At 45.7% G+C, this 26121-nt stretch overlaps 1 protein-coding gene across 1 annotated transcript in view; it reads right to left on the bottom strand.

The window, feature by feature from the left end:
* Positions 1-24326, bottom strand: part of lhx8a (LIM homeobox 8a) — a 42340-nt gene extending 18014 nt beyond the window's left edge. The window contains exons 1-7 of the mRNA XM_072274790.1: positions 24314-24326; positions 23081-23211; positions 21773-21847; positions 20786-20929; positions 13719-13840; positions 12846-13054; positions 4394-4497 (exon numbers count right to left, since the gene is read on the bottom strand). Coding sequence (XP_072130891.1) covers positions 4394-4497; positions 12846-13054; positions 13719-13840; positions 20786-20929; positions 21773-21847; positions 23081-23211; positions 24314-24326 — 798 coding nt within the window. The remainder of the gene's footprint in view (positions 1-4393; positions 4498-12845; positions 13055-13718; positions 13841-20785; positions 20930-21772; positions 21848-23080; positions 23212-24313) is intronic.
* Positions 24327-26121: the final 1795 nt, after the last annotated feature.

The raw sequence follows: 26121 nt of genomic DNA, 5'->3' as shown, positions 1-26121 counted from the left end.
CATGGTTTCAAGGGAAAATCCTGCCTGACAAGTCTGTTGGAAATCTTTGAAGGAGTAACAAGCAGGATCAACAAAGGAGAATCGGTTGATGATGTGTACCCGGATTTTTAGGCCTTTGACAAGGTGCCACACACGAGGCTGCTTAACAAGCTACAAGCCCATGGTATTACAGGAAATACTCTAGCATGCATTAAAGTGGCTGAGTGGCAGGAGGCAAAGAGTGGGAATAAAGAGGGGCTCTTCTGGTTGGCTGAAGGCAGCTAGTGGTGTTCCACAGGGGTCTAAGTTGGGACAGATTCTTTTTACGTTATATGTCAATGATTTGGATTATGGAATTGATAGCTTTGTTGCAAAGTTTACAGGCGATACAAAGATAGGTGGAGAAGCAAGCGGTTGGAGTAGTGAGGTTACAGAAAGACATGGATTAGGAGAATGGGCAAAGTGGCAGATGGAATACAGCATTGAGAATTGTATGGCCATGTCTTTTGATAGAAACAATGAAAGAGTTGACTTTTTCTAAGTGGCAAGAAAATACAAAAAACGGAGGTGTAGGGCCGGCTGTTGCCGCAATGACATCGGCGCCAGACCCGGAGCAGAGGTTCCTGAGTTCGAATCCAGTCAGAGCCACTCCCGAGTACGCTTTCCATCCGTATTGGGTTGAGTGACGAGATTGCAACTCGAGCTCGTAAAATAAAAAGGGGAAAATACTGCGAAATGTCTGTGAGAGGAGTGGCATGCCACACAGTCTCTCTCACTCCGCGCCTTGTAAAGGCATGGAAAAAAAAGACATTGTCCCGCCAACATCACATACGCACGGACGCAGCAGACACACATGCCAAAAAAAAAACACAAAAAAATTGAGGTGTGAAGAGATTTGGGAGTCTTTGTGCAGGATTCTCTAAAGATAATTTGCAGGTCAACTCTGTGGTGAAGGCAAATGCAATATTGCAATGTTAGCATTTATATCAAGAGGTCTAGAATACAAAATTATTCATAGCAAAAGCATTCTTCTAGGGTGCACCCCAACCTGGTATGGAAGTTGTCCTGTCCAAGACCGGAAGAAGCTGCAAAAGATCGTGAACACAGCCCAGCACATCACACAAACCAATCTTCCGTCCTTGGACTCACTTTACAATGCACATTGTCGGAGCAGTGCTACCAGGATAATCAAGGACACGACCCACCCAGCCAACACACTTTTTGTCCCTCTTCCCTCTGGGAGAAGGCTCAGGAGCTTGAAGACTCACACGGCCAGATTTGGGAACAGCTTCTTTCCAGCTGTGATAAGACTGCTGGACGGATCCTGACCCGGATCTGGGCCGACCCTCCGAATATCCGGACCTGCCTCTCGGTTTTTTGTACTACCTTACTTCCCATTTTTCTATTTTCTATTCATGATTTATAATTTAAATTTTTACTATTTACTATCGATTTGTACACCGGGAAGCGTGAAGGGCAGAATCAAATATCGCTGTGATGATTGTATGCTCTAGTATCAATTATTTGGCGACAATAAAGTAATTAGGCCATTCGACACAGAGTCTTCTCTGCCATTCAGCTGTGGCCAATTCATTATCCCTCTCAACCCTGTTCTCCTACCTTTTCCCTTCAGTAGGAGTAAACGTCGACTATTTACTATTTTCCATAGATGCTGCCCAACCAGAGTTCCTTCGGCATTGTGTGTGTTGCTTGGATTTCCAGCATCTGCAGATTTTCTCTTGCTTCTCACTATAACCTTTGACACCCCGACTAATCAAGAATTATCAACCTCCACCTTAAATATACCCAGTGACTTGGCCTCCACAACCCCCTGCGGCAAAGAATTTCACAGATTCATCACCCCCGGATAAAAAAATTCCTTTTCCTCTGTTCTAAATAGACATCTGAGGCAGTGTCCTCTGCTCCTAAACTTCCCCACTGCAGGAAATCTCCTCTCCACATCCACTTGTCATCTACAACAGTTCCTCCCACACTTGCTGCAACTTCCACTGAGGACCATCCTGACTTGGAATTGTCACTGGATCCAGACCCAAGAACTCTCTCCCCAACAGCACCACAGGGGCACCTTCACTGGAAGCACCACAGAGGTTCAATGAGACGGCTTGTTCTTATTTCTGGTGGGATGCCCAGCAGTACTGAGATCCAAAAAATAAATTTAATAGATCAGAGAAGGACCCTTTATGTCTTGGCCAATAATTAACCTCCATTCAAGCTGCTAAAACTCTGTGGGGAGAAAGTACAGGAGCCTGAAGACCTACACTCAACAATTCAAAACAGTTTTTAAGTCAAAAGTTAACCAAAGTTCAAAGTGAAATCATTGAAGTACATATGTTACTATACATGACTGGGATTCATTTTCTTGCAGTCATTCACAGGAAGATAAGGAAAAACACTAGAAGTTATGGCAAACTGTACATAAATAAATACTGAGAAATGAGGTACAAAGAGTCCCTGAAAGTGAGTGTGTAAATCATAGAATGAGTTCAGTATTGAGGTGAGTGAAGTTATCCACACTGGTTCAGGAGCCTGATGGTTGTAGGGTAATGCTGATGCTGAGGGACACAAGGCTCCTGTACCTCCTTCCCCATGGTAGCAGCAAGAAGAGAGCATGGCCTGGAAGATAGGGCGGGGTGGGGGGGGGGTGGTCCCTGGGGATGAATGTTGCTTTCTTGTGGGAGCACTCATGTAGATGTCCTCAGTGGTTGGGAGGGCTTTACCTGTGATGGACTGGGGTGTATCCACCGCTTTCTGTTCCTGAGCATAGTCTCCACACCAGACCATCATGCAACCATTTAGGATACGGTGCATCTATAGATGTTTGTCAAAGTGTTAGCTGATGTACCAAATCTGTACAAACTTCTAAGAAAGCGGAGGCACTGCTGTGCCTTGTTTGTGGTTGCACTTTCGTGCTGTTTCCAGGGCAGATCTTCTGGTATGTTAACACCAAAGAATTTAAAGTTACTGACCCTTCCCGTCTCAGATTCTCCAATGAGGACTGGCTCATGCACCTGTGGAAATGTTGCTGCCAATCTATACTGACTGAGGAGTGTAGCTTCTTCCTGAACCAGCCCATAAAGACACCATTCCTTTTATATTTGCAGTTAATAGCATTTTTGTCTCCGTACTGCCCTACTCCCATGAAAAATTAATTTCATGTCAAAAGTCAATGATATACAATAGTGTGGACTATTATCTAAATAGAGAGAGGACTCAAACATCAGAGGTGCGAGGACTTTGGAGTCCTCGTGCAAGACTCCCAGAAAGTTAATTCACAAGTTGAGTCTGCGGTAAAGGCAGCCAATGCAATGTTGGCATTTATTTCAAGGGGAATAGAATATAAAAGCAAGGAGATAATGCTGAGCCTTTATAAGACACTAGTCAGGCCGCATTTGGAGTTTTGTCAACAGTTTTACGCCCCATATCTGAGAAAGGATGTGTTGTCATTGGAGAGAATCCAGAAGGGGTTCATGAGGATGATTCTGGGAATGAAGGGGTTAAGATTATGAGAAGAGTTTGGCAGCTTTAGGCCTGTACTCACTGGAATTTAGAAGAATGCGGGGGGGGGGGGGGCGGAAATCTCATTGAAACCTATGAATATTGAAAGGACGAGATAAGGTAGGTGTGGAAAGCACGTTTCCTGTGGTGGGGGTATCCAGAACTAGACAGCACAGCCTCGAAACTGAGGGGTGATCTTTTAGAACAGAGGTAAGAAGGAGTTTTTAAGTCAGAATGTAGTAAAATCTGTGTAATGCTCTGCCACAGACTGTGGTGAGGGCCAAGTTCTTAGGCATATTTAAAGCCCAAGTTGATTATTTCCTGATTGGTCAGGGCATCAAAGAATATGGCGAGGAGGCAGCTGTATGGGGTTGAGTGGGATCTGGGATCAGCCATGATGGAATGGTGGAGCAGACTCGATGGGCTGAATGGCCTAATTCTGCTCCTATGTCTTATGATGATGAACCTAATTCCGATTCCACACAGCAATTCTGAAGGGTCCTAGACCCAAAACATTAACTCATTCACACAGAAACTTCCCAACCTGTGTTTATGCTGCTGCTGTTTTTTTTATTTCTGCTTTCCAGCACTTGCCATTTGCTTCAACTACCACACTAACCAGAATATCGACTACTACCACTGTGGCATTTCCTGCACAACCACTACATTTCACAGACAAGAGAAAAATCACCAGATGCTGGAAATCTGAGCAACACACAAAATACTAGAGGAACTCAGCAGGCCAAGCAGCATCCAAGGAGAAAAGTACAGTTGATGTTTCAAGCCAAGACTCTTTTCAGTATTTTTGTGGTGATAGAAAAGGTGTTAGAGAAAATCACATCCTCCAAGTGAGTGGGCTACAAAGTAGAACACAAATAGATTCCTTTCAGGTGATTACCTGAAGCTGGTCTGCCGTGAAACTGGTTCGAGCTCGTTTGGTTGGTTTGGGCTGATTCAGCTCTTGTTCTGCAGATGTTGCTCCTTCTGTACTGAGTCCACGTCCTGCAAAATGCCAGATACATAGTTTGTGCTTTTGAAGGTGCTTTGCAGTTTTATTGAAAAATCCAATGACTACATCACTTGATCCACTTGCTGCCTCATCTCCAGGTAGAATTAGCAGACTTTGACAAGTTAAGGAAATGGGCAGAGAAGTGGCAGATGGAGATCAATCTGGCAAAATTTCTAGTAATTCACTTTTGAAGAACATAGAAAACCTACAGCACAATACAGGCCCTTCGGCCCACAATGCTGTACTGAATATGTACTTGCTTTAGAAATTACCTAGGGTTACCCATAGCCCTTTCTTTTTCTAAGCTCCATGTGCCTATCCAAGAGTCTCTTAAAAGACCGTCATATCCACCTCCACCACTGTTGCCAGCAGCCCATTCCACGCACTCACCATTCTCTGCATAAAAACTTACCCCTGAACATCTCCTCTGTACCTACTCCCTAGCACCTTAAAACTGTGCCCTCTTGTGTTGCCATTTCAGCCCTGGGAAAAAGCCTCTGACTATCCACATGATCAATGCCTCTCATCACCTTATACACCTCTATCAGGTCACCTCTCATTCTCCGTTGCTCCAAGGAGAAAAGGCTGAGTTCACTCAACCTATTCTCATAAAGCATGCTCCCCAATCCAGGAAACATCCTTCCAAATCTCCTCTGCACCCTTTCTATGGTTTCCACATCCTTCCTGCAGTGAGATGACCAGAACTGAGCACAGTACTCCAAGTGGGGTCTGACCAGTGTCCTATATAGCTGCAACATTACCTCTCGGCTCTTAAACTCAATCCCATGGTTGATGAAGGCCAATGCATCATATGCCTTCTTAACCACAGATTCAACCTGTGCAGCAGTTTTGAGTGTCTGTGGACTCAGACCACAAGATCCCTCTGATCCTCCACACTGCCAAGAGTCTTAATACTTATATTCTGCCATCATATTTGACCTACCAAAATGAATCATCTCACACTTATCTGGGTTGAACTCCATCTGCCACTTCTCAGCCCAGTTTTGCAACCTATTGATGTCCAACTGTAACCTCTGACAGCCTCCACACTGTCCACAGCACCCCCAACCTTTGCGTCATCAGCAAATTTGCTAACCCATTCCTCCACTTCCTTATCTAGTTCATTTATAAAAATTACAAAGAGAAGGGGTCCCAGAACAGACCCCTGAGGCACACCACTGGTCACCAGCCTCCATGCAGAATATGACCAGTCTACAACCACCCTTTGCCTCCTGTGAGCAAACCAATTCGGGATCAACAAAGCAAGGTCCCCTTGGATTCCATGCCTCCTTACTTTCTCAATAAGCCTTGCATGGGGTACCTTATCAAATGCCTTGCTGAAATCCATATACACTACATCTACTGCTCTACCTTTACCTCCTCAAAACATTAAATAACGTTCGTAAGGCACAACCTACCTTTGACAAAGCCATGCTGACTATTCCTAATCATATTATGCCTCTCCAAATGTTCATAAATTCTCCCTCTCAGGATCTTCTCCATCAACTTACCAACCACTGAAGAAAGACTCATTGGTCTATAATTTCCTGGGCTGTCTCCCTTTCTTGAATCAGGGAACACATCTGCAACCCTCCAACCCTTCAGAACCTCTCCCATCCCCATTGATGATGCAAAGATCAATGCCAGAGGCTCAGCAATCTCCTCCTTCGCTTCCTACAGTAGTCTGGGGTACATCTCATTCGGTCTCTGTGATTTATCCAACTTGATGCTTTCCAAAAGCTCCAGCACATCCTCTTTCTTGTTGTCTACATGCTCAAGTTTTTCAATCCACTAAGTCATCCCTACAATCACCAAGATCCTTTTCCATAGTGAATACTGAAGCAAAGTATTCATTAAGTATCTCTGCTATCTCCTCTGGTTCCGTACACACTTTTCCACTGTCTCACTTGATTGGGCCTATTCTGTCTTAAAGGTCAAACTTGAAGGCACAGTACAGGGTTAAAGGCAGGATTCGTAGTAGTGTGGAGGTACAGAGGAATCTTGGGGTCCACATTTATAAATTCCTTAAAGTTACTGTGCAAGTTGATAGGGTTTAAGGTGAGTTGACCTTCAGTAGGTGAGGATTCAGTTCACGAGATAATGTTATAGTCCTTTTGAAATGAATGCCAACCTTGAATTTACCTTCCTTACCACTGATTCAACCTGCAAGTTAACCTTTAGGGCACCCTACACGAGAACTCCCAATTCCCTTTGCACCTCTGATTTTGGATTTCCCTCCCCATTTAGAAAATAGTCTACATCTTTATTCCTTCAACATGGCCATACACATATACACACTACATTCTATCTGCCACTTCTTTGCTCATTCTTCCAATCTGTTCAAGTCCTTCTGCAGCCCCCCGCTTTCTCAACACTACCTGCCCCTCCACCCATTTTTATTTGCCTGCAAGGGACACAAAATGATGGAGAGCATTCTGACTCGTTATATCACTGTCTGGAATGAAGGGTCTAATGCCCAGGGTCAGAAAAAACTGCAGAGGGTTGTAAACTCAGCCAGCTCCACCAGGGTGCTCGTCCCACAGCATCAGGGGAAGATGAGCCAGATTACATTTGTCTGTGGCTGCACTAACACATGGCGAGGAACTGCTGAGTGCTGCTTCTTACAGAAATGTGGCTTCAGAAAAACCATAAGATACAGGAGCAGATGTAGGCCATTCAGCCTGTCCAGTCTGCTCTGCCATTCAATCATGGGCTGATCCAACTCTTCCAGTCAACCCCACTCCTCTGCCTTCTCCCCATACCCTTTGATGCTCTGGCTAATGAAGAACCAATCTGTCTCTGCCTTAAACACACCCAATAACTTGGCCTTCACAGCTGCTCGCAGCAACAAATTCCACAGATTTACCACCCTCTGACTAAAGTAATTTCTCCGCATCTCTGTTCTAAATCAACGTCCTTCAATGCTGAAGTCATGCCCTCTGGTCCTAGAATCCCCTACCATGGGAAATAACTTTGCCATATCTAATCTGTTCAGACCTGTTAACATTGGGAATGTTTCTATGAGATCCTCCTTCATTCTCCTGAACTCCAGAGAATACAGCCCAAGAGCTGACAAATGTACCTCATACATTAACCCTTTCATTCCTGGAATAATTTTTGTGAATCTTCTCTGAACCCTCTCCAATGTCAGTATATCCTTTCTAAAATAAGGAGCCCAAAACTGCACAGAATACTCCAAGTGTGGTCTCACGAGTGCCTTATAGAGCCTCAACATCACATCCCTGCTCTTATACTCTATAACTCTAGAAATTAATACCAACATTACATTCACCTTCTTCACAACAGACTTAACCTAGAGGTTAACCTTTAGGGTATCTTGCACAAGGACTCCCAAGTCCCTTTGCATCTCTGCATTTTGAATTCTCTCCCCATCTAAATAATAGTCTGCCCGTTTATTTCTTCCACCAAAATACATGACCATACACTTTCCAACATTGTATTTCATTTGCCACTTCTTTGCCCATTTCCCTAAACTATTCAAGTCTCTCTGCAGGCTCTGTTTCCTCAACACTACCTGCTCCTCCACCCATCTTTGTATCATCAGCAAAGTTAGCCACAAATCCATTAATCCATTGTCCAAATCATTGACATACATCGTAAAAAGCAGCAGTCCCAACATTCACTGGTAACCGGCAGCCAACCAGAATAGAATCCCTTTATTCCCACTGTTTTCTGCCAACCACCCATGCTAGTAACTTCCCCGTTATTCCATGGGCTCTTACCTTGCCGAGCAGCCTCATATGAGGCACCTTGTCAAAGGCCTTCTGAAAATCCAAGTACAGCACATCTACTGCATCTCCTTTGTCTACCTGGCTTGTAATTTCCTCAAAGAACTGCAGTAGGTTTGTCAGACAGAATGTTCCTTTCAGGAAACCATGTTGGCTTTGGCCTATCTTATCATGTGCCTCCAGGTACTCCATAATCTCATCCCTAACAATTGATTCCAACAACTTCCCAACCACTGATGCCAGGCTAACAGGTCTATAGTTTCTTTTCTGCTGCCTCCCACACTTCTTAAATAACAGAGTAACATTTGCAATTTTCCAGTCATCTGGTACAATGCCAGACTCTATTGATTCTTGAAAGATCATTGTTAATGCCTCCTCAATCTCTCCAGCTACTTCCTTCAGAACCCGAGGTTGCATTCCATCAGGTCCAGGAGATTTATCCACCCTCAGACCATTAATCTTCCTGAGCACCTTCTCAGTCGTAATTTTCACTGCACAAACTTCACTTCCCGGACACTATTGAATGTTCGGTATACTGCAGATGTCTTCCGCTGTGAAGACTGATGCAAAATATGCATTCAGTTCTTCTGCCATCTCTGCATCTCTCATTACAATACCTCCAGCATCATTTTGTGTTGGTCCAATATCTACCCTCTACTCTCTTTTACCCTTTATATACTTAAAGGGTTTAGTATCTTCTTTGATATTAGTCATCAGCTTCCTCTCATAATTGATTTTTTCCTTCCAAGTGACCTTTTTTGTTTTCTTCTGCAAGTTTTTAAAAAGCTCCCCAACCTCCCATCTTCCCACTAGCTCTGGCTTCCTTGTATACCCTCTTGTTTTCACTTTGGCTCGGACCTCACTTGTCAGCCACGGTAGTGTCCTTCTTCCCTTTGAAAATTTCTTCTTATTTGGAATATATCTGTCTTGCACTTCCCTCATTTTTCACAGGAACTCCAGGCATTGCTGTTCTGCTGTCCTTCCTGCAAATGTCCCTTTCCAGTCAACTTTGGCCAGTTCCCCCTTCATGCCATTGTAACTTCCTTTATTCCACTGAAATTTCAATGTGAACTCAATCATATTGTGATCATTGTGCCCCAAGGGTTCCTTAACCTTAAGCTCTCTTATCACCTCTGGATCATTGCACAACACCCAATCCAGCACAGCCGATCCCCGAGTGGGCTCAGCAACAAGCAATTCTAAAAATCCATCCCTTAGAAATTCTACAAATTCTCTCTCAAGGTTCAGTACTAGCCTAGTTTTCCCAATCCACTTTCATGTTAAAATCCCCAACATTTATCATGACATTGCCCTTCTGACCCACCTTTTCTATCTCCTGCTGTAATTTGTAATCCACATCCCAGCTGCTGTTTGGAGGCCTGTATACAACTGCCATTAGGGTCCTTTTACCCTTGCCATTTCTTAACTCAACCCTTAGAGACTCTACACCTTCCAATCCTATGTCATCTCTTTCCAATGATTTAGTAGTATTTCTTATACACAGGGCCACACCACACCCTCTGCCTACTAACCTATCTTTCCAATACACCGTACATCCTTGAACGTTCAGCTCCCAATGGCAGCCATCCTTGAGCCAAGTTTCAGAAATGGCCACAACGTCATACTTGCCAATCTGTAGCTCAATTTCAAGATTGTCCATTTTATTCCTTATTCTGCGTGCATTCAAATATAACATTTTCAGTCCAGTATTTGTTGCTTTCTGTTTTAACTGCACCACACCTCTATTGCCCTGTAACTCATCCCACTGGCACTGATTATGCCTCATTTCCAGCCTGAACTTTCTATCATCTCTGTTGCACGCTATCTTTGATTTATTTGTTTTCCCCTTCCTCAGCCCTATCACTCCAGTTCCCATCCCTCTGCCAAATTAGTTTAAACCCTCCCTAACAGCTCTATTAAATGTGCACGCTAGGATATTGGACCCCTTTGGGTTCAGGTGTAACCAGTTCTTTTTCGTACAGGTTGTACCTCCCCCAGAAGAGGCCTCAATGATCCAGGAACCCGAAGCCCCAACCCCTACACCAGTCTCTCAACCACACATTATACGCCTGATCATGCTATTCTTGCACTCGTTAGCACGTGGCACAGGCAGCAACCCTGAGATTACTACCCTAGAGGTCCTGCCTTTCAGCTTCCTACCCTACTCCCTGAATTCTCTCTTCAGGATCTCCTCTCTTTTTCTATCTATGTCATTGGTTCCAATGTGTACCAAGACTTTTGGCTGTTCACCCTCCTTTCAGAATACTCTGCACCCGATCTGAGACATCCCATACCATGGCACCTGGGAGGCAACACACCATGCGGGTATCTCTATCAGGCTGACAGAACCTCCTTCCCTTCCCCTCACTATGGAATCCCCTATGACTACTACATTCCTCATCATCTTCCCTCCCTTCTGCACCATGGAACCAGGCTCAGTCTCAGAGGCCCAATCGCCGTGGTCATCCACTGTCAGGTTACTCCCCTCAACTGCATCCAAAATGAGATAACGATTACTGAGGGGGATGGCCACAGGGGTGCTCTCTATTATCTGAGCTCTTTCCCTCACTTCCCTGATCATCACCCACTTATCTAACTCCTGCAGCCTCGGGGTGACTAATTCCCTGTAGCTCCTATCTATCTCCTGCTCAGTCTCCCTAATGTAGGTCATCAAGCCACAGCTCCAGATCCCCAACACAGTCTCTCAGAAGCTGCATCTCAGTGCACCTGACGTAGATGTGGCCATCTGGGAGACTGGAAGATTCCCACATCTGAAACCCAGAGCAAAATACTAACCCTACCGACATGCTCTCTATTCCTAAAAAAAAAAAAAAGAAAAACCAAAATCGAAGTCCACTTACCTCCATTGTAACTTACAGTAATGCATGTATTGCACTTTACTGCAGCAAAACAATACATTTCACGACATACAGTGCCTATAAAAAGTATTCACTCCCTTGGAAGTTTTCATATTTTATTGTTTTACAACATTGAATCAATGGATTTAATTTGGCTTTTTTGACATTGATCAATAGAAAAGGACTCTTTTGTGTCAAAGTGAAAACAGATTCCTACAAAGTGATCTAAATTAATTACAAAAGTAAAATACAATTGATTGCATAAGTATTCACCCCCTTTATGACACATCAAAATCATCACTGGTGCAGCCAAATGGTTTTACAAGTCACATAATTAGTGACATGGAGATCACCATGTGCAATCAAGATGTTTCAATTGATTGTAATAAAATTACACCAGTATCTGGGAGCTCCAGCTGCTGGCGAGTCAGAATCCCGGCAAAAGCTACAAGACAGAAGAGCCTTCAAGCAACTCCATGAAAAAGTTATTGGAAAGCACAAGTCAGGAGGGATACAAGAAAATTTTTGCAAGTCACTGACTTAACTGAACTCCAAGAGTTATTCAATCATCAAGAAATGGAAAGAATATGGCACAGCTGTAAACCTGTCTAGAGCAGGCTTTCCTCAAAAACTGAGTGACCGCACAAGCATAGGACTAGTGCGGGAGCCTACCAAGAGACTCGGTGACAACTTTGGAGTTACAAGCTTCAGTGGCTGAGATGGGAGAGACTGCACATACAACAACTGTTGCCTGGGTGCTTCACCAGTTGCAGTTTTAAGGGAGAGTGGCAAAAAGAAAGCCACTTAAAAAAAAACTCATGAAATCTGGGCTAGAGTTTGCCAGAAGGCACGTGGGAGGCTCTGAAGTTTGCTGGAAGGCGGCGATATGGTCCGATGAAACCAATATTGGGTGTCTTGGCCATTAGACTAAATGCTATGTTTAGTATAAACCAAAGACCACACATCAAAAATACACCATCCCTCCTGAGAAGCATGGTGGTGGCTGCATCATGTGGGGATGCTTCACTGTAGCAGGCCCTGGATGGCTTGTGAAGGTAGAGGGTAAAATGAATGCAGCAAAATACAGGGAAATCCTGGGAGGAAAACCTGATGCAGTCTGCAAGAGAATGGCGACTTTGGGAGAATACTTGTTTTCCAGCAAGACAATGACCTCAAACATAAAGCCAAGGATACACAGGAAGGGCTCAAAACAATAATGTCCTGGAGTGGCCAAGTCAGAGTCCAAACCCCAATCCAACTGAGAATTTGTGGCTGGATTTGAAAAGGGCTGTTCACTCACAATCCCCATGCAATCTGACAGAGCTTGAGCAGTTTTATAAAGAAGAATCGGGAAAAATTGCAGTGTCCAGATGTGCAAAGCTGTTAGAGATCTATTCACACAGACTCAAGGCTGTAATTGGTGCCAAAGGTGCATCTACTAAATACTGACTTGAAGTGGGTGAGTGATTATGCAATCAATTATTTTGTGTTTAATAATAGTAATAAAATTTAGACCACTTTGGAGAAATTTGTTTTTACTTTGGCACGAAAGAGACTTTTCTGTTGATCAGTGTCAAAAAAAGCCAAATTAAATGTGTTATGATTCAAAGTTGTAAAACAACAAAACCATGAAAACTTCCGGAAAACTTCCAGGGGGGTGAATACTTTTCATAGGCACTGTACATCACTGGTAATAAACCTGATTCTTATCCCCTCACACAGATGAAGTATTACCATTGTTGAGATTGTCCAGCATGCAGTCATAGTGTATCCGACAAACCACCTTCTCCTCCACCAGAGCAAACTCCTCGCCCGTGGACAACTGCCGTTTGCAGGAGAAGCAAGCAAAGCACGCCAAGTGGTAGACGTTGCCCTTGGCTCGTCGGACCCAGTCCGTTGCGTGGATGTGCCGGCCGCAGCGGGCACACCGGGTGCCGTAACGCCTGTGAAAACAGCCAGGGTCAACAAGGGTCTGAGGTGTGCAGGCTGGAAAGCTGGCCGGAGGGTGAGGGAGAGGCGCGAAGGGGGGAAAAACGCAGACCAGAGGACAAGGGAGCAGTGTGGAGGCAGGAATCTGCTTAGTCCCACCTGATGTGCCTGACCAGTTTTGTTTTTTTTTTGTGCGGGAGGAGGGATTTGGGGGCTGCTGTACCTGATCCGTATTTGATCATTTTTTAGTATAATGGGGTGGTGGGATTTGGGAGTGGTTGATCAAGCTGCTTTGCTTTTCTTTCTTAGTTTTATGGCCACCTGGAGAACTGAATTTAGGCTATGTATACTTTGATAACAAAATGAAACTTTGAACCCATTGACATGCACCTGGACCATAACCCTCCATAAACCAATCCAAATTTCTCTGAGATGTTGAAGTCAAGCCCACATCCACTATAGTAGTCACTGACTAAGTGGTCTGTGGGCTTCATACAAATTCCAACTTAGTACAAGTCCTAAAGTTCCACCAGAGGTCAGGGCATCCCTTCCACCTCACCTGAGAACAGGGCTTGTTCACACCCAGAGCAGCAGGACAGAGGAAACCAGAGGCCAGGTAGTTAAACAATGGGACCCCAGCCAGACCGCACTAACCAACAAAGCAGCTGCAAATGATACCTGAAATAATCCAGTTTGCAAAATATCTCTTGATCCTTGATGTAGCAACTGATGTGTCTGCCCAGGGAAGTTCTACACACACTGCAAGCCAGACATCGGACATGCCAACACAGCTCATTCACCTGTGGGAGGAAGGCAAGGTCTTAGTCAGTAGTGTATGGAGTAACCAGGCTCCACTATGGACCGTCCCAAGCTTGAGTACAAAAGGAAGGTTGAGCAAGGGGCCAGCAACCCCATCCTGTAAAAGTCCAGAAACATCAGCAGAAGCTGCAGAGACCTCATTCCTGGGAGAGGAACAATCTGTGGTGGGGGCAGGTTGACAGACTGACCCAGAACAGAGGACTTTGGTGAGCTGCTTTCAGCAGGCTATATCCCTGTAGGGGAGATGGGCTCAGGTGCAAAGATGCCACCTGGATTATCCATTAGCTTCACCACAGTAACCTTTTGTGGACAGGATCAGAGGGAAGGATACACAGGAAAACTAATCAGAGCTTGGAGGTCCATGGAAACCAGTAAACAAATAGGAATTGAAAAAATTAAATACCTGGGTGGTACAGCTGTAGCCTCAGATCCAGGGACCCCAAGTTCAAACTCCACTGCTGTCTGTGTAGAGTTTGCACGGTCTCCCCGTGACCACTGCGGTCTGTGTAGAGTTTTCACGGTCTCCCCATGACCACTGCTGTCTGTGTAGAGTTTGCACGGTCTCCCCATGGCCACTGCTGTCTGTGTAGAGTTTGCACAGTCTCCCCGTGACCACTGCTGTCTGTGTAGAGTTTGTACAGGCTCCCCGTGACCACTGCTGTCTGTGTAGAGTTTGTACAGGCTCCCCGTGACCACTGCTGTCTGTGTAGAGTTTGCACAGTCTCCCTATGGCCATGTGGGTTCCCCTTGGGCACTTTGGTTCCCTCCCACATCCAGAGACACGAGGGTCAGTGGCTCGATTGGCTGCTGTAAGCTGTGTGGGTGAGGGGTGGAATCTGGGGGGATTTGATGGGAGTGCAGGAGGAAATGAGGTGGGATCAGTGTAGGATTGGGGTCAATGGGTGGCTGGCATTCAGCACAGACTCAGTGGGCCCGAGGACCTGCTCCTGCGCAAGCAGAAAGCACCTTCACATGAACCACCCAACACTCGGACTAGAACCTTTGCCTTGTGGAATACCAACAGCAATGTTCTGGGTAGAATCCTAATATAAAACTGGTCCACTCAGACAAGACCACAAGACACAGAAGCAGAGTTAGACCATTCAGCGCATTGGATCCACTCCAGCAATCCATCATGGTTGATTTATTACCCCTCTCAACCCCATTCTCCTGCCTTCTCCCCATGATCTTTGATGCCCTGACTAATCAAGAACCTATCAACCTCCACATTAGATATACCCAATGACACGTCCTCCACAGCCGTCCATGACAATGAATTCCACAGATCCATTACCCTCTGGCTCAAGAAATTCCTCATCTCTGTTCTAAATGGACGTCCTTCTATTCCGAGGCTGGGCCCACTGGTCATAGATTCCTCCACTATAGAAACCATCCTATCTACAACCACACTGTCTAGGCCTTTCAATATTTCAGTGAGAACCCGCACCCCCCCCCCCCCATACTCTAGTGAGTACAGAGCCATCAAATGTTCCTTATACACTAACCCTTTCATTTCTGGAATCATCCTCATAAACCTCCTCTGACCCCTCTCCAATGCCAGCACATTCTTTATTAGATAAGAGATCCAAAACTTCTCACGATACTCCAGGTGTGGTCTGACCAAAGCCTTATAAAGCCTCAGCAGAACATTAACAAGAGAAAGTCTGCAAATGCTGGAGGAACTCAGCAGGCCAGGCAACATTCATAGAAAAGAGTACAGTCAATGTTTTGGGTTGAGACCCTTCATCAGGATCCTGAGGAGGGTCTTGGCCCAAAGTGACAACTGTACTCTTTTCCACGGATGCTGCCTGGCCTGCTGAGGTCCTCTAACATTTTGTGTGTTGTCAGCACAACATTGTTTTTATATTCTAGTCCTCTCGAAATGAATGCTAACATTGCATTTGCCTTCCTTACCACTGACTCAACTGGCAACGTGGAAATTGGTAAATACAATACAATCTGGAGAGCAAAGAAATTATTTGGAGCCCAGGGAATGTCAGATAAACATTGGTTCCCTCCCACATTGGAGGTGTGCAGGCCAGTGGGTTGATTGGTTACTGTAAATTGTCCCCAGTGTGTGGGTGAGGGGTGGAATCTGGTGGGAGCCGATGGAAATATTGGGGGGGGGGGGGGGGCGGGGAAGAAGGTGATTGGTACAAATGGATCAAACACCAGAGATTCTGCAGATGCTGGAAATCCAGAGCAAAAAAAACCACACACACACACAAAATACAGGAGGAGCTCAGCAGGTCAGGAAGCATCCACATAGGGGAATAAACATGCGATGTTTCAGGCCATTAGTTGTAAACGGATCAATTTGTTTGCTGCTGGAGGAACTCAGCAAGTCAGAGCGCGCGCGCGTGTGTGCGGCATGAGGGGTGGGTGTTGGAACTGGGACCCTGCATCAGTGAGGGATGGGGGAGGAACTGGTCAACAGTGGCAACCAGAAGTCTGGATGGTGAGGGGTGTCTGGGGAATTGATTGATGTTGGAAATAGGACCCAGTATCAGTAAGGAGATGGAGAGGAATTGGACAACAGTTGGGGCCAGGATCACGTAACAGTGAGGGGTGGGGGAGGAACTGGTCAATGTTTGAACCAGAACCTAGTGTTCCTAGTGTTGGTGGTGGTGGTGGGGGGGGGGAGGGGGGTGGAAGAGGAGAAGGTATTTGTCAACATTGGAACCAGGGCCATACATCAGTGAGGGGAGGGGGACGAATTGGTCCACAAGACATAGGAATAGAATTAGGCCATTCAGCCCATTGAGTCTGCTCCACTATTCCATCATGGCTGATCCCGGATTCCACTCAACCCCATACATATCCTTTGATGCCCTGACCAGACCAGGTGACGACCAACTTCCACCTTAAATATACTCAAACTTTACCTCCGCCACAGTCTGTGGCAGAGCATTCCACAGATTTACCACACTCTGGCTTAAAATTTCTCCTTACCCCTGTACTAAAAGGTCGCCCATCAATTTTGAGGTTCTGCCCTCTAGTTCTGAATACCCCACCATAGGAAACATCCTCTCCACATCCACCCTATGTAGTCTTTTCAACATTCAATGTGTTTCAATGAGGTCCCTCCACATTCTTTTAAATTCCAGTGAGTACAGCCCAAAGCTGCCAAATACTACTATTTTAACCCCTTCATTCCCAGAATCATCCTTGTGAACCTCCTCCGGACTCTCTCCAATGACAACACACCCTTTCTGAGATATGGGGCCCAAAACTGTTGGCAATACTCCAAGTACAGCCTGACTGGTGTCTTAAGCCACCCCAGCATTATCTCCTTGTTTTTATATTCTATTCCCCTTGAAATAAATGCCAATATTGCATTTGCCTTCTTTACCACAGACTCAACCTGTAAATTAACCTTCTGGGAGCTTCGCACAAGGAATCTCAAGTCCCTTTGCACCTCTGATTTTAGAAATTTCTCCCCATTTAGATAATAGTCTGCACTATTGTTCCTTTCACCAAAATGCATCATACATTTCCAAACACTGTATTCCATCTGCAACATTTTTTGTCCATTCATTCAATTTGTCCAAGTCCTGCTGCAATCGCATTGCTACCCCTTCACCTATCTTCAATAGGCTGGTCCTGGACTTATTTCCTGGCATAATTTACATATTACTGTTTAATTATTTATGGTTAAGGATATTTATACTCTATCCTTGGTTGGGGCAACTGTAATGAAAATCAATTTCCCTCGGGAACAATAAAGTATGACTATGACCATCTTTGTATCATCCACAATCTTTGCCACAAAGCCATCAATTCCATTATCCAAATCATTGACAAACCATGTGAAAAGTAGCGGTCACAATACTCATCCCCAGGAACACCACTGGTCACTGGCAGACAACCAGAAAAGATCCTTTTTAATCCTACTCGCTCTCTCCTGTCTGTCAGCCATTCCACTATCCATGCCAGTATTTTTCCTGTAGCACCATATGATTTTATCTTGTTAAGTAGCCTCATGTGTGGCACCTTATCATATGCCTTCTGAAAACCCAAATAAATGACATCCACTGCCTCTCTTTTATCCACCATGTTTGTTACTTCCTTGGAGAACTCAAAGATTTGTCAGGCAAGATTTCCCTTTACCGAAACCATGCTAACTTTAACTTATTTTATTATTAGTCTCCAAGTACCTCAACATTTCATCTTTAATTAGACTCCAACACTTTCCCAACCACTGAGGTTAGGCTAACCGGCCTACAATTTCCTTTTTTTTGGCCTTCCTTCTTAAAGAGTGGAATGATTTTTGCAATCTTCCAGTCCTCTGGGACCATGCCAGAATCAAATAATTCTGGCAAGATCATGACCAACACATCTGTTATTTGTTCAGCAACCTCTCCCAGGACTCTGGGATGTAGTCCATCGGGTCCAGGTGACTTTTCCACCTTAAGACCTTTGAATTTGCCTCGCACTTTTTCCTTTGTAATAGCAATGGCACTCACTCCTGCTCCCTGACACTCACGGACCTCTGGCGCACTGCTGGTGTATTCCACAGTGAAGACAGATGCACAGTACCCATTCAGTTCATGTCATTTCTTTGTCCCCCATTACTACCTCACCAGCATCATTTTCTATGGTTCAATATTAACTGTCACCTCCCTTTTATTCATTATATAATTAAAAAAATAGTATCCTGCTTTATCTTATTGGCTTGATTGTCATCTATTCCTTCTCCTTCTTGTAGCTTTTTTAATTGCCTTTTGTTGAAATTTAAAAGCTTCCCACTCACTTTTGCTACCTTATATACTCTTTCCTTGCTTTTATGTAGTCCTTAACTTCTTGTCAGCCACAGTTGCCTACGTCCACCATCTGAGAACTTCTTCCTCTGTGGGACTTATCTATCCTGTGCCTTGTGGACTATTCCCAGAAACTTCAGCCATCTCTGCTCTACCGTCATACTTGCCAATATCCTTATCCAATCCACCTGGGGAAGCTCCTCTCTCATGCCTCTGTAATTCCCTTCATTCCATTGCAATACTGATACATGTAACTTGTGCTACTCCCCCTCAAATTGCAGTCTGTATTCAATCATGTTATGATCACTGCCTCCTAAGAGCTCCTTTACATTAAACTTCCCAATATGATCTGGGTTATTACACAACACCCAATCTAAGATAGCATTTCCCCTAGTAGGCTCAAGCACAAGCTGCTCTAAAAAGCCATCAAATTCAATAGGCATTCAACAAATTCCCTCTCATGATCCAACACCAACCTGATTTTCCCAATCCCCTTGCATATTGAAGTCCTCCATTACAATTATGACATTACCCTTATTACATGTCTTTTCCAGCTCCCTTTGCAATCTCAACCCCACATCTTGGCTACTATTTGCGAGCCATGATTTCCATAATGTTTTTTTTAAACCCTTGCAGTTTCCTAACTCTACCCACAAAGATTTGATATTCTCTGACCCTATGCCACCTTTCTAAAGGTGTAACTCCATCTCTCACCAACAGAGCCACACCACCTCCTGTGCCTTTCTGCCTGTCCTTCCGATACAAAGTATATCCTTTGATGATAAGCTCCCAACTATGGCCTTCTTTCAGCCACGACTCAGTGATGCCCACAACATCATACTGACCAATCTCTAATTGCACCATGAGTTCATCCATTTTATTCCAAATGCTACACGGATTTAAATACAGCACCTTCAGTCCTGCATTCTTTTCCCTTTTGAATGTTGCATATGTAAAATTTAACTCTTTGCTGTCTTTATTTGTACCCAATGACTGGCTTGTCCTTCCTTACATTCTTGTTACTCCCGTCATCTACTTGTAAACCTGTTGGCCCATCCTCAGCTCTATCATACTGGTTCCCACCCTCCTGCCATATTAGTTTAAACCACTCCCAACCTCTCTTGTAAACCTGTGTACAAGAATATTGGTCGTCCTTGGACACAAGTGCAACCCATCCCTTTAGCACAGGTCAAAGGTTGGAACTGGGTCCCTGTGTCAGGATGACTTTCAGTGACAGTGGTTCAGCAGGTCATCGGGGTCGGCATTGTTCGGGATCTCAAATCTCCCATGTACTGGCATCTCACTGCCTTCTGACTCTCTGATCTGACAGTATGGAGTCAGGGCCTATCAGTCAACATTCAGAAACACCAGTCTCCCAATATCAAACTCAATGCTATTATTGGGCACCTTAAACCCCCAATAGAGGCAAAACCCTCCCCATTATTGAGCACACATGCACAGAGTACTGTAGCAGGAAAGCGGCATTATCAAGGACCCCCACCACCTGGACCGTGCTCTCTTCTTGCTGCTGCTGCCATCAGGAAGGAGGGGTTCAGGTGCCTCAGAACCCACACCACCAGGTCAAGTTCAGTTATTACCCTTCAACCAAAGGAGATAATTCCACTCACCCCAACATGGAACTGTTCCCACAACTTATGGACTCACTTTTAAGAATCTTCATCTCATGTTCTCAATATTTATTGCTTATGTTGTTCTTTCGTTTTGTATTTGCACAGTTCGTTGTTTTTCCTAAGTTGTTTATTTGCTTGTTTTTTTTGCATATGGCCTTCCATTGATTGTATTGTGTTTCTTGTATTTACTGTGAATGCCTGCAAGAAAATGAATCTTGCAGGTTTTATATGGTGATAAATCTATTACGATTTATTTTGAACACGGTCTTGGTTCCAATCCTTCTCCCCCTTCCTCTCCCACACCCCACAACTGTTTCTCCACCCGCTGTTTCCCCTCCCTCAAATACCTGAACGGTCCGTGAACATTGCCCTATTTTACGATTTGTACAACTGCTGCAGCAATACAACAAACTTCAACTTCTAATAAACCTGACTCTGTCCAAGTTTCGCCGGTAAAGTTAGTGCGCCGCCTGGTTTATCCGCTAATCTCAGGCTCAAACCTGAAAGTAAGTTTGGAGCCCCGGCCCGGTCTCACCTTCAGTAAGTAGCGGTCCACGATCTCCAGTCCGCAGCTGCTGCAGACGTTCCGGCCGGCTCGGGGGGCGGCAGCCGGCTGCGGAGACGGGGAAGCCGAGGCGGGCGAGCCATGATCATCCTGGGCCACTTGGTCAGAACCAGTCTGGAGAGAGCAAGAGCGAGAGGGGGTGAGGGAGAGGGAGAGTTAGCACGCGTATTCAAACTTCAGGTTAGTTTTATTTACGAGGACGTAACGACCCGCACAGTCGAAGGAAGCGCTGAGCGCAGCCCTCAAGCGTGACTGTGTTTTCGGTCCCAATACAGCACGCCCACAACTTAATACCGCTAAACCATATATCTTTGGAATGTGGGGGGGGGGGGGCATAAACAAGAGATTCTGAAGATGCTCGAAATCCAGAGCAATACATACAAGACGCAAACTAGGCAACTTCAATAGAGCGGAATAAACGGTCAGCGTTTTGGGCCGAGACCCTCGTCCAAAGATGTCGACAGTTTATTCCCCTCCACAGACGCTACCTAACCTGTGGAGTTCCTCTAACACTGTGCGTGTTACTCCGGAAGGACGCCACACGGTTACGGGAGAAACTTCTTGCGGACAGCGGCAGGAATTGAGCACGCATTCCGCCTGACAGGAGGGAAGGGGAGAGTAGGAAGCGAGTGGGATTGGGTACCGACAGGAGGGAAGGGGAGAGTAGGAAGCGAGTGGGATTGGGTACCGACAGGAGGGAATAGAGAGTAGGAAGCGAGTGGGATTGGGAACCGACGGGAGAGAATAGAGAGTAGGAAGCGAGTGGGATTGGGTACCGACAGGAGGGAAGGGGAGGGTAGAAAGTCAGTGGGATTTGAGTACCGACAGGCGGGAAGGGTAGAGTAGGACGCGAGTGGGATTAGGTACCGACAGGAGGGAAGGGAAGAGTAAGAAGCCACTGAGATTGGGTACCGACAGGAGGGAAAGGGAGAGTAGAAAGCGAGTGGGATTGGGTACCGAGCTGCAAGCGCTCCCGGGGTTCCGACCTCCTCTTACGAAGACAGCTTCAGACGGAGCCGACATCGCTTTCAACTGCAAGAGAGAAAAATGTGGGGTAAACGTTTATAATGCCTGCCGCCAGCATCGGTTTCCCCATATCACCCCCTCCTCGCCCTGTAGACCAGCTGTCCACCCACCGAAAGACTGGAAATCACATAGCCCGGGTTGGGACTACCAAGAGGCAGCTCACTCCCCAGAGCGGGCACTTAGCGCTGATTGTGATGTGACGATTCTCTGCGACCCGCGGCCAGGTGAAGCCTTTATAGCCGCTGGTTAACGTCAGTATAAGCGAGTCCAGTCCTTGAGGGGGAGGGGTGCGGAGCCTGCTTTCTCTTCCCCAGTAATTAACGTTTTTTTTTCCATCTTTGGAGAGACAACGCCGAGCGAGTGAATTTAATATCGGACACTTGACAGGTAATTGCTGCGAGTGCGCTCCGGTTCGTTCATTGGAGAGCAGCCGCTCACAATAATCACCCGCGCAGGTGATTCGCGTTAACTGGCCAAAGATTAAAACTCTCCCTAAATTAACCCTTCAGAAGGAAATTACTCTACAGGGTTATTTAGAAAAAGACTTGAACTAGGGTTGTCTAAACACAAGAGATGTTGCAAGTCCTGAGCAATACACAAGCTGTAGAAGCAGCTCAACAGGTCAGGCAGCAGCTTTGGAATAAACAGATGTTTTGGGCCGACACTCTTCATTAGGACTTTCGGGACGGGTTATTCATTTCCATCGATGCTGCCTGACCTGTTCAGTTCCTCCAACTTTTGTGCGTTGTATGCTTACACCGGACACATCAACCTCGCGTCGCTCACCGCCATTAAATGTGAAAATGTTTTGGCTTCTGTTGTTTTCCTAAATATGGAAAGCGCCGTTCACTGGAGGTGCCAAGCAAATTGATATTGGCCGACTATTGAGCCAGCCCCCAGGTGAATTCGGTGGAACAAACACCGTCGGGGGCTCCCGGCCCCCTCCGGTTATGAGCCTTCGGTGCATATACCGGGACAATTCAGGATAGTTTGATATCATTTCTAGTACACAAGTGTAAAGGCGGACGAAATAAGTGTTCCTCTGGATCCGATGCAGCGCAAAAAGGAAAAGAACACGTTCACAATAAATAATTCCGTAAGGCAGCGAGGTTTGATGCGCTAACGGGGTCATGGAGTCCACAAGACAAAGGAGGAGAGGATCCTTCCCCCACTCCCACGGAACAGTTACTGCTGCCTTGATTTGGCCGCCGGTTTCCTCTTTCAGAAGGACCTGCTTACCCCTCGCAAGCACGCACTGCCTATCCGCCTGTCGCCGGCTTCCGCACAGCACATCAGCGGCTCCGCGCTGCTCTTCCAGTACATCTCAGTCACGGCCGCTCTCTCCACCCCGCCGGGCTCCCAGCGACCCCCTTTAAAACGCAAATATAAATGGTAGCTGGAAGTCAAATCCGAATCGCGTGCGCTCCCCGCGCTCCGAGTGGTTACGGTGTCATTTCTACTAAAGTTACCTCAGCGGATGGAAGTTTTACTGCAGCAGACCACACCTCTCCAACGTAACAGCCCCCTGGCCATCGGAGCACTTTTATTCAATACGAACAAAAAACATCTAGTTCACCCCCCCCCCCCCTTCCTCTGCCGTGCTGAGCCAGAAGTCTAATCTAACCATCTTTTTTTTTTATCTCTGATCGGTTACAGGGCTCTGTTGAAATCTAAACACGGGCTCGGGTTACAACCCCCGCAGTCTTTGAAGGGAACGAGCAGATGAAAACATTTGCCGTCTCGGCACGGCATAGTGCGTGGCTGTGGCCGCGGCCGCTCCCCATTCCCTCTGAGTCCAGGCGTGTTTCTCCCGTTGAGAAAGAGAAGCTTGCTCTGGTACTGTAATTAAATTAACTCCCCACCAGTAATCGCCGGCATCTGAACCATATTAATAATATTTTACTAGGGACAAAGCCCACGAGGAATGGGTCTTTAATCATTATCAATAAGCGGGCACCTCTTACACCGGGTGCAATCGCTAATAGAGGCAATCATTGCCACAGAGACACCCTGCTCTTGTGAGCGAGGTGAGCTGCTTCCCAGAATCAGTTGTCATGGAGGGTACAATTCTTGGCTTCCACCCGGAATTGCACTGATAGGGATGGGGCCCTGCATCCACCTAACCAAGTCCTTGAGGATAGGCACAAGAGATGCTGCAAACCTAGAGCAAAGCACGCAAAATGCTGGAGGAACTCAACAGGTCAGGCAGCATCTATGGAGGGGAATAAGCAGTCGACATTTTGGGCGGAGATCTTTCATCGGGATTGGAAAGGAAGGGGAAAGAAGCTGGAAACTGCCGCATGAAAAAAAAATGGAGGGCTTTGGGAAGGGATAGTTTGGTCGTCGAGTAAGTTAAAGGGTCCGCAGAACATCATGGGCCGAATTGCCTACACTGTTCTGTTACAAGGATAGAAGAAATGGGAGTAGGAGTAGGCCATTCCGAGCCCACCCCGCCATTCAATAAGATCATACCTGATCTGGCCATGGACCCATCTCCACTATCGGCCCCTTTTTCCCATAACCCTTAATTCCTCTACTATGCAAAATTCTATCCAACAATCCAATGTTTCTGTTGGAACTATTCAAAGTTCTATGAATCGCTATCGCATGTAAATAAAATGAGTCCATGCAGTTTATTAAAAACGCAAACACGAGGAATTCTGCAGATACTGGAAATTCAAGCAACATGCATCAAAGTTGCTGGTGAAGGCAGCAGGCCACGCAGCATCTCTAGGAAGAAGTACAGTCGACGTTTCAGGCCGAGACCCTTCGTCAGGACTAACGAAGTTAGTTCACCAGCAACTTTGATGTGTGTTGCTCTGCAGTTAATCACCATTTTACCTTGTTCTACCGCAATGGACTGTGTAATGATTTGATCTGTATGAACAAAATACAAGTCAAGTTTTCACCGTATCTCAGTACATACGATAATGATAACCCAGTCTACCAATTAATGTAGGTGGGTAACCACCACGTTCAACACAGGTAAGGTCCTTCCCGCCATTGTGCAAATCTGTTAGTAATCCCCGAGGAAATAACAGACAGGATTTACAAAAGAGAATCGTTGGATGTTGTGTACTTGGACTTTTAAAAGGCACTTGACAAGGCGCCGCACACGAGGCTGCTAAACGAGTTAACAGCCCAGGGTAGTACAGTAAAGATACTAGCATGGATAGAGCATTGGCTGATTAGCGGGAGGAAAAGAGTGCGAGTAAAGGGAGCACATTTTGATTGGCTAGTGGTGTTGGGACCGCGTGTTTTATGTTGTATGTCAATGATTCGGATGACGCAATTGATGGCTTTGTGTCCAAGTTTGTGGACAATGCGATGGAGATGCAGGTGGTGTTGAGAAAGCAGGGAGGCTATATAACGAGTTAAACAATTAGAAGAATGCACAAAGAAGTGGCAGATGAAATGCAGTGTTAGGAAGTGTATAGTCATACACTTTGGTAGAAGGAATAAAAACGTAGACTGTTTTCTAAACAGGGAGGAAATTCAAAATCCGAGGTACAAAGAGATTTGTGAGTCATTATGCAGGATTCCCTAAAGGAGTACTGGCAGGTTGAGTCGGTGGTGAGGAAGGCAAATGCAGTGTTAGCATTCATTTCGGGAGGACTAGAACATACAAACAAGCATGTCATGTTGAGTCTTTGTAAGGCACCGGTGAGGCCTCACTTGGAGTATTGTGAGCAGTTTTGGGCCCTTTTTCTAAGAAAGGATATGCTGACATCACGAAAATAATTTATTTAGCCAGAGAGGGGTGAATCTGTTGCCACAGGTGGCTGTGGAGACCAAGTAACTGGGAGTATTTCAGGCGGAGGTTGGTCGATTCTTGGTAAATCAGGGCGTGAAAGGTTACGGAGAGAAAGCAAGGGAATGGGATTGAGAGGCATTGGATTATGCATGATCAAATGACGGAGAAGACTCGATGGGCCGAATAGCCTAATTCTAGTCCTTTGTCTTATAGTCCTACACTGAGAACTGTTGCAGGAAAGCAGCATCGATGAAGAACCCCCATCACCCGCCATTCTCTCTTCTCGCCGCTGCCTCCAGGAAGAAGGTACAGGAGCCTCAGGACCCGCACCGCCAGGTTCAGGAATAGTCATTACCCCTCAGCCATCAGGCTTCTGAACCGGGGGGATTTCTTCACTCATGTTCACTTGCCCCATCATTGAAATGTTCTCACTACGCATGAACTCACTTTCAAGGACTCTTCATTTCATGTGTCGATATTTATTGCTTATTTTTTTCTCTCAGCTGAAGTTGGTAAAACCGGAGGT

This window comes from Mobula birostris, chromosome 12, assembly GCF_030028105.1.
Source record: "Mobula birostris isolate sMobBir1 chromosome 12, sMobBir1.hap1, whole genome shotgun sequence".
In the NCBI taxonomy this organism is placed as follows: domain Eukaryota; kingdom Metazoa; phylum Chordata; class Chondrichthyes; order Myliobatiformes; family Myliobatidae; genus Mobula; species Mobula birostris.
Note: the sequence above shows the minus strand (reverse complement) of the source record. Positions and strands in the feature narration are given on the sequence as shown.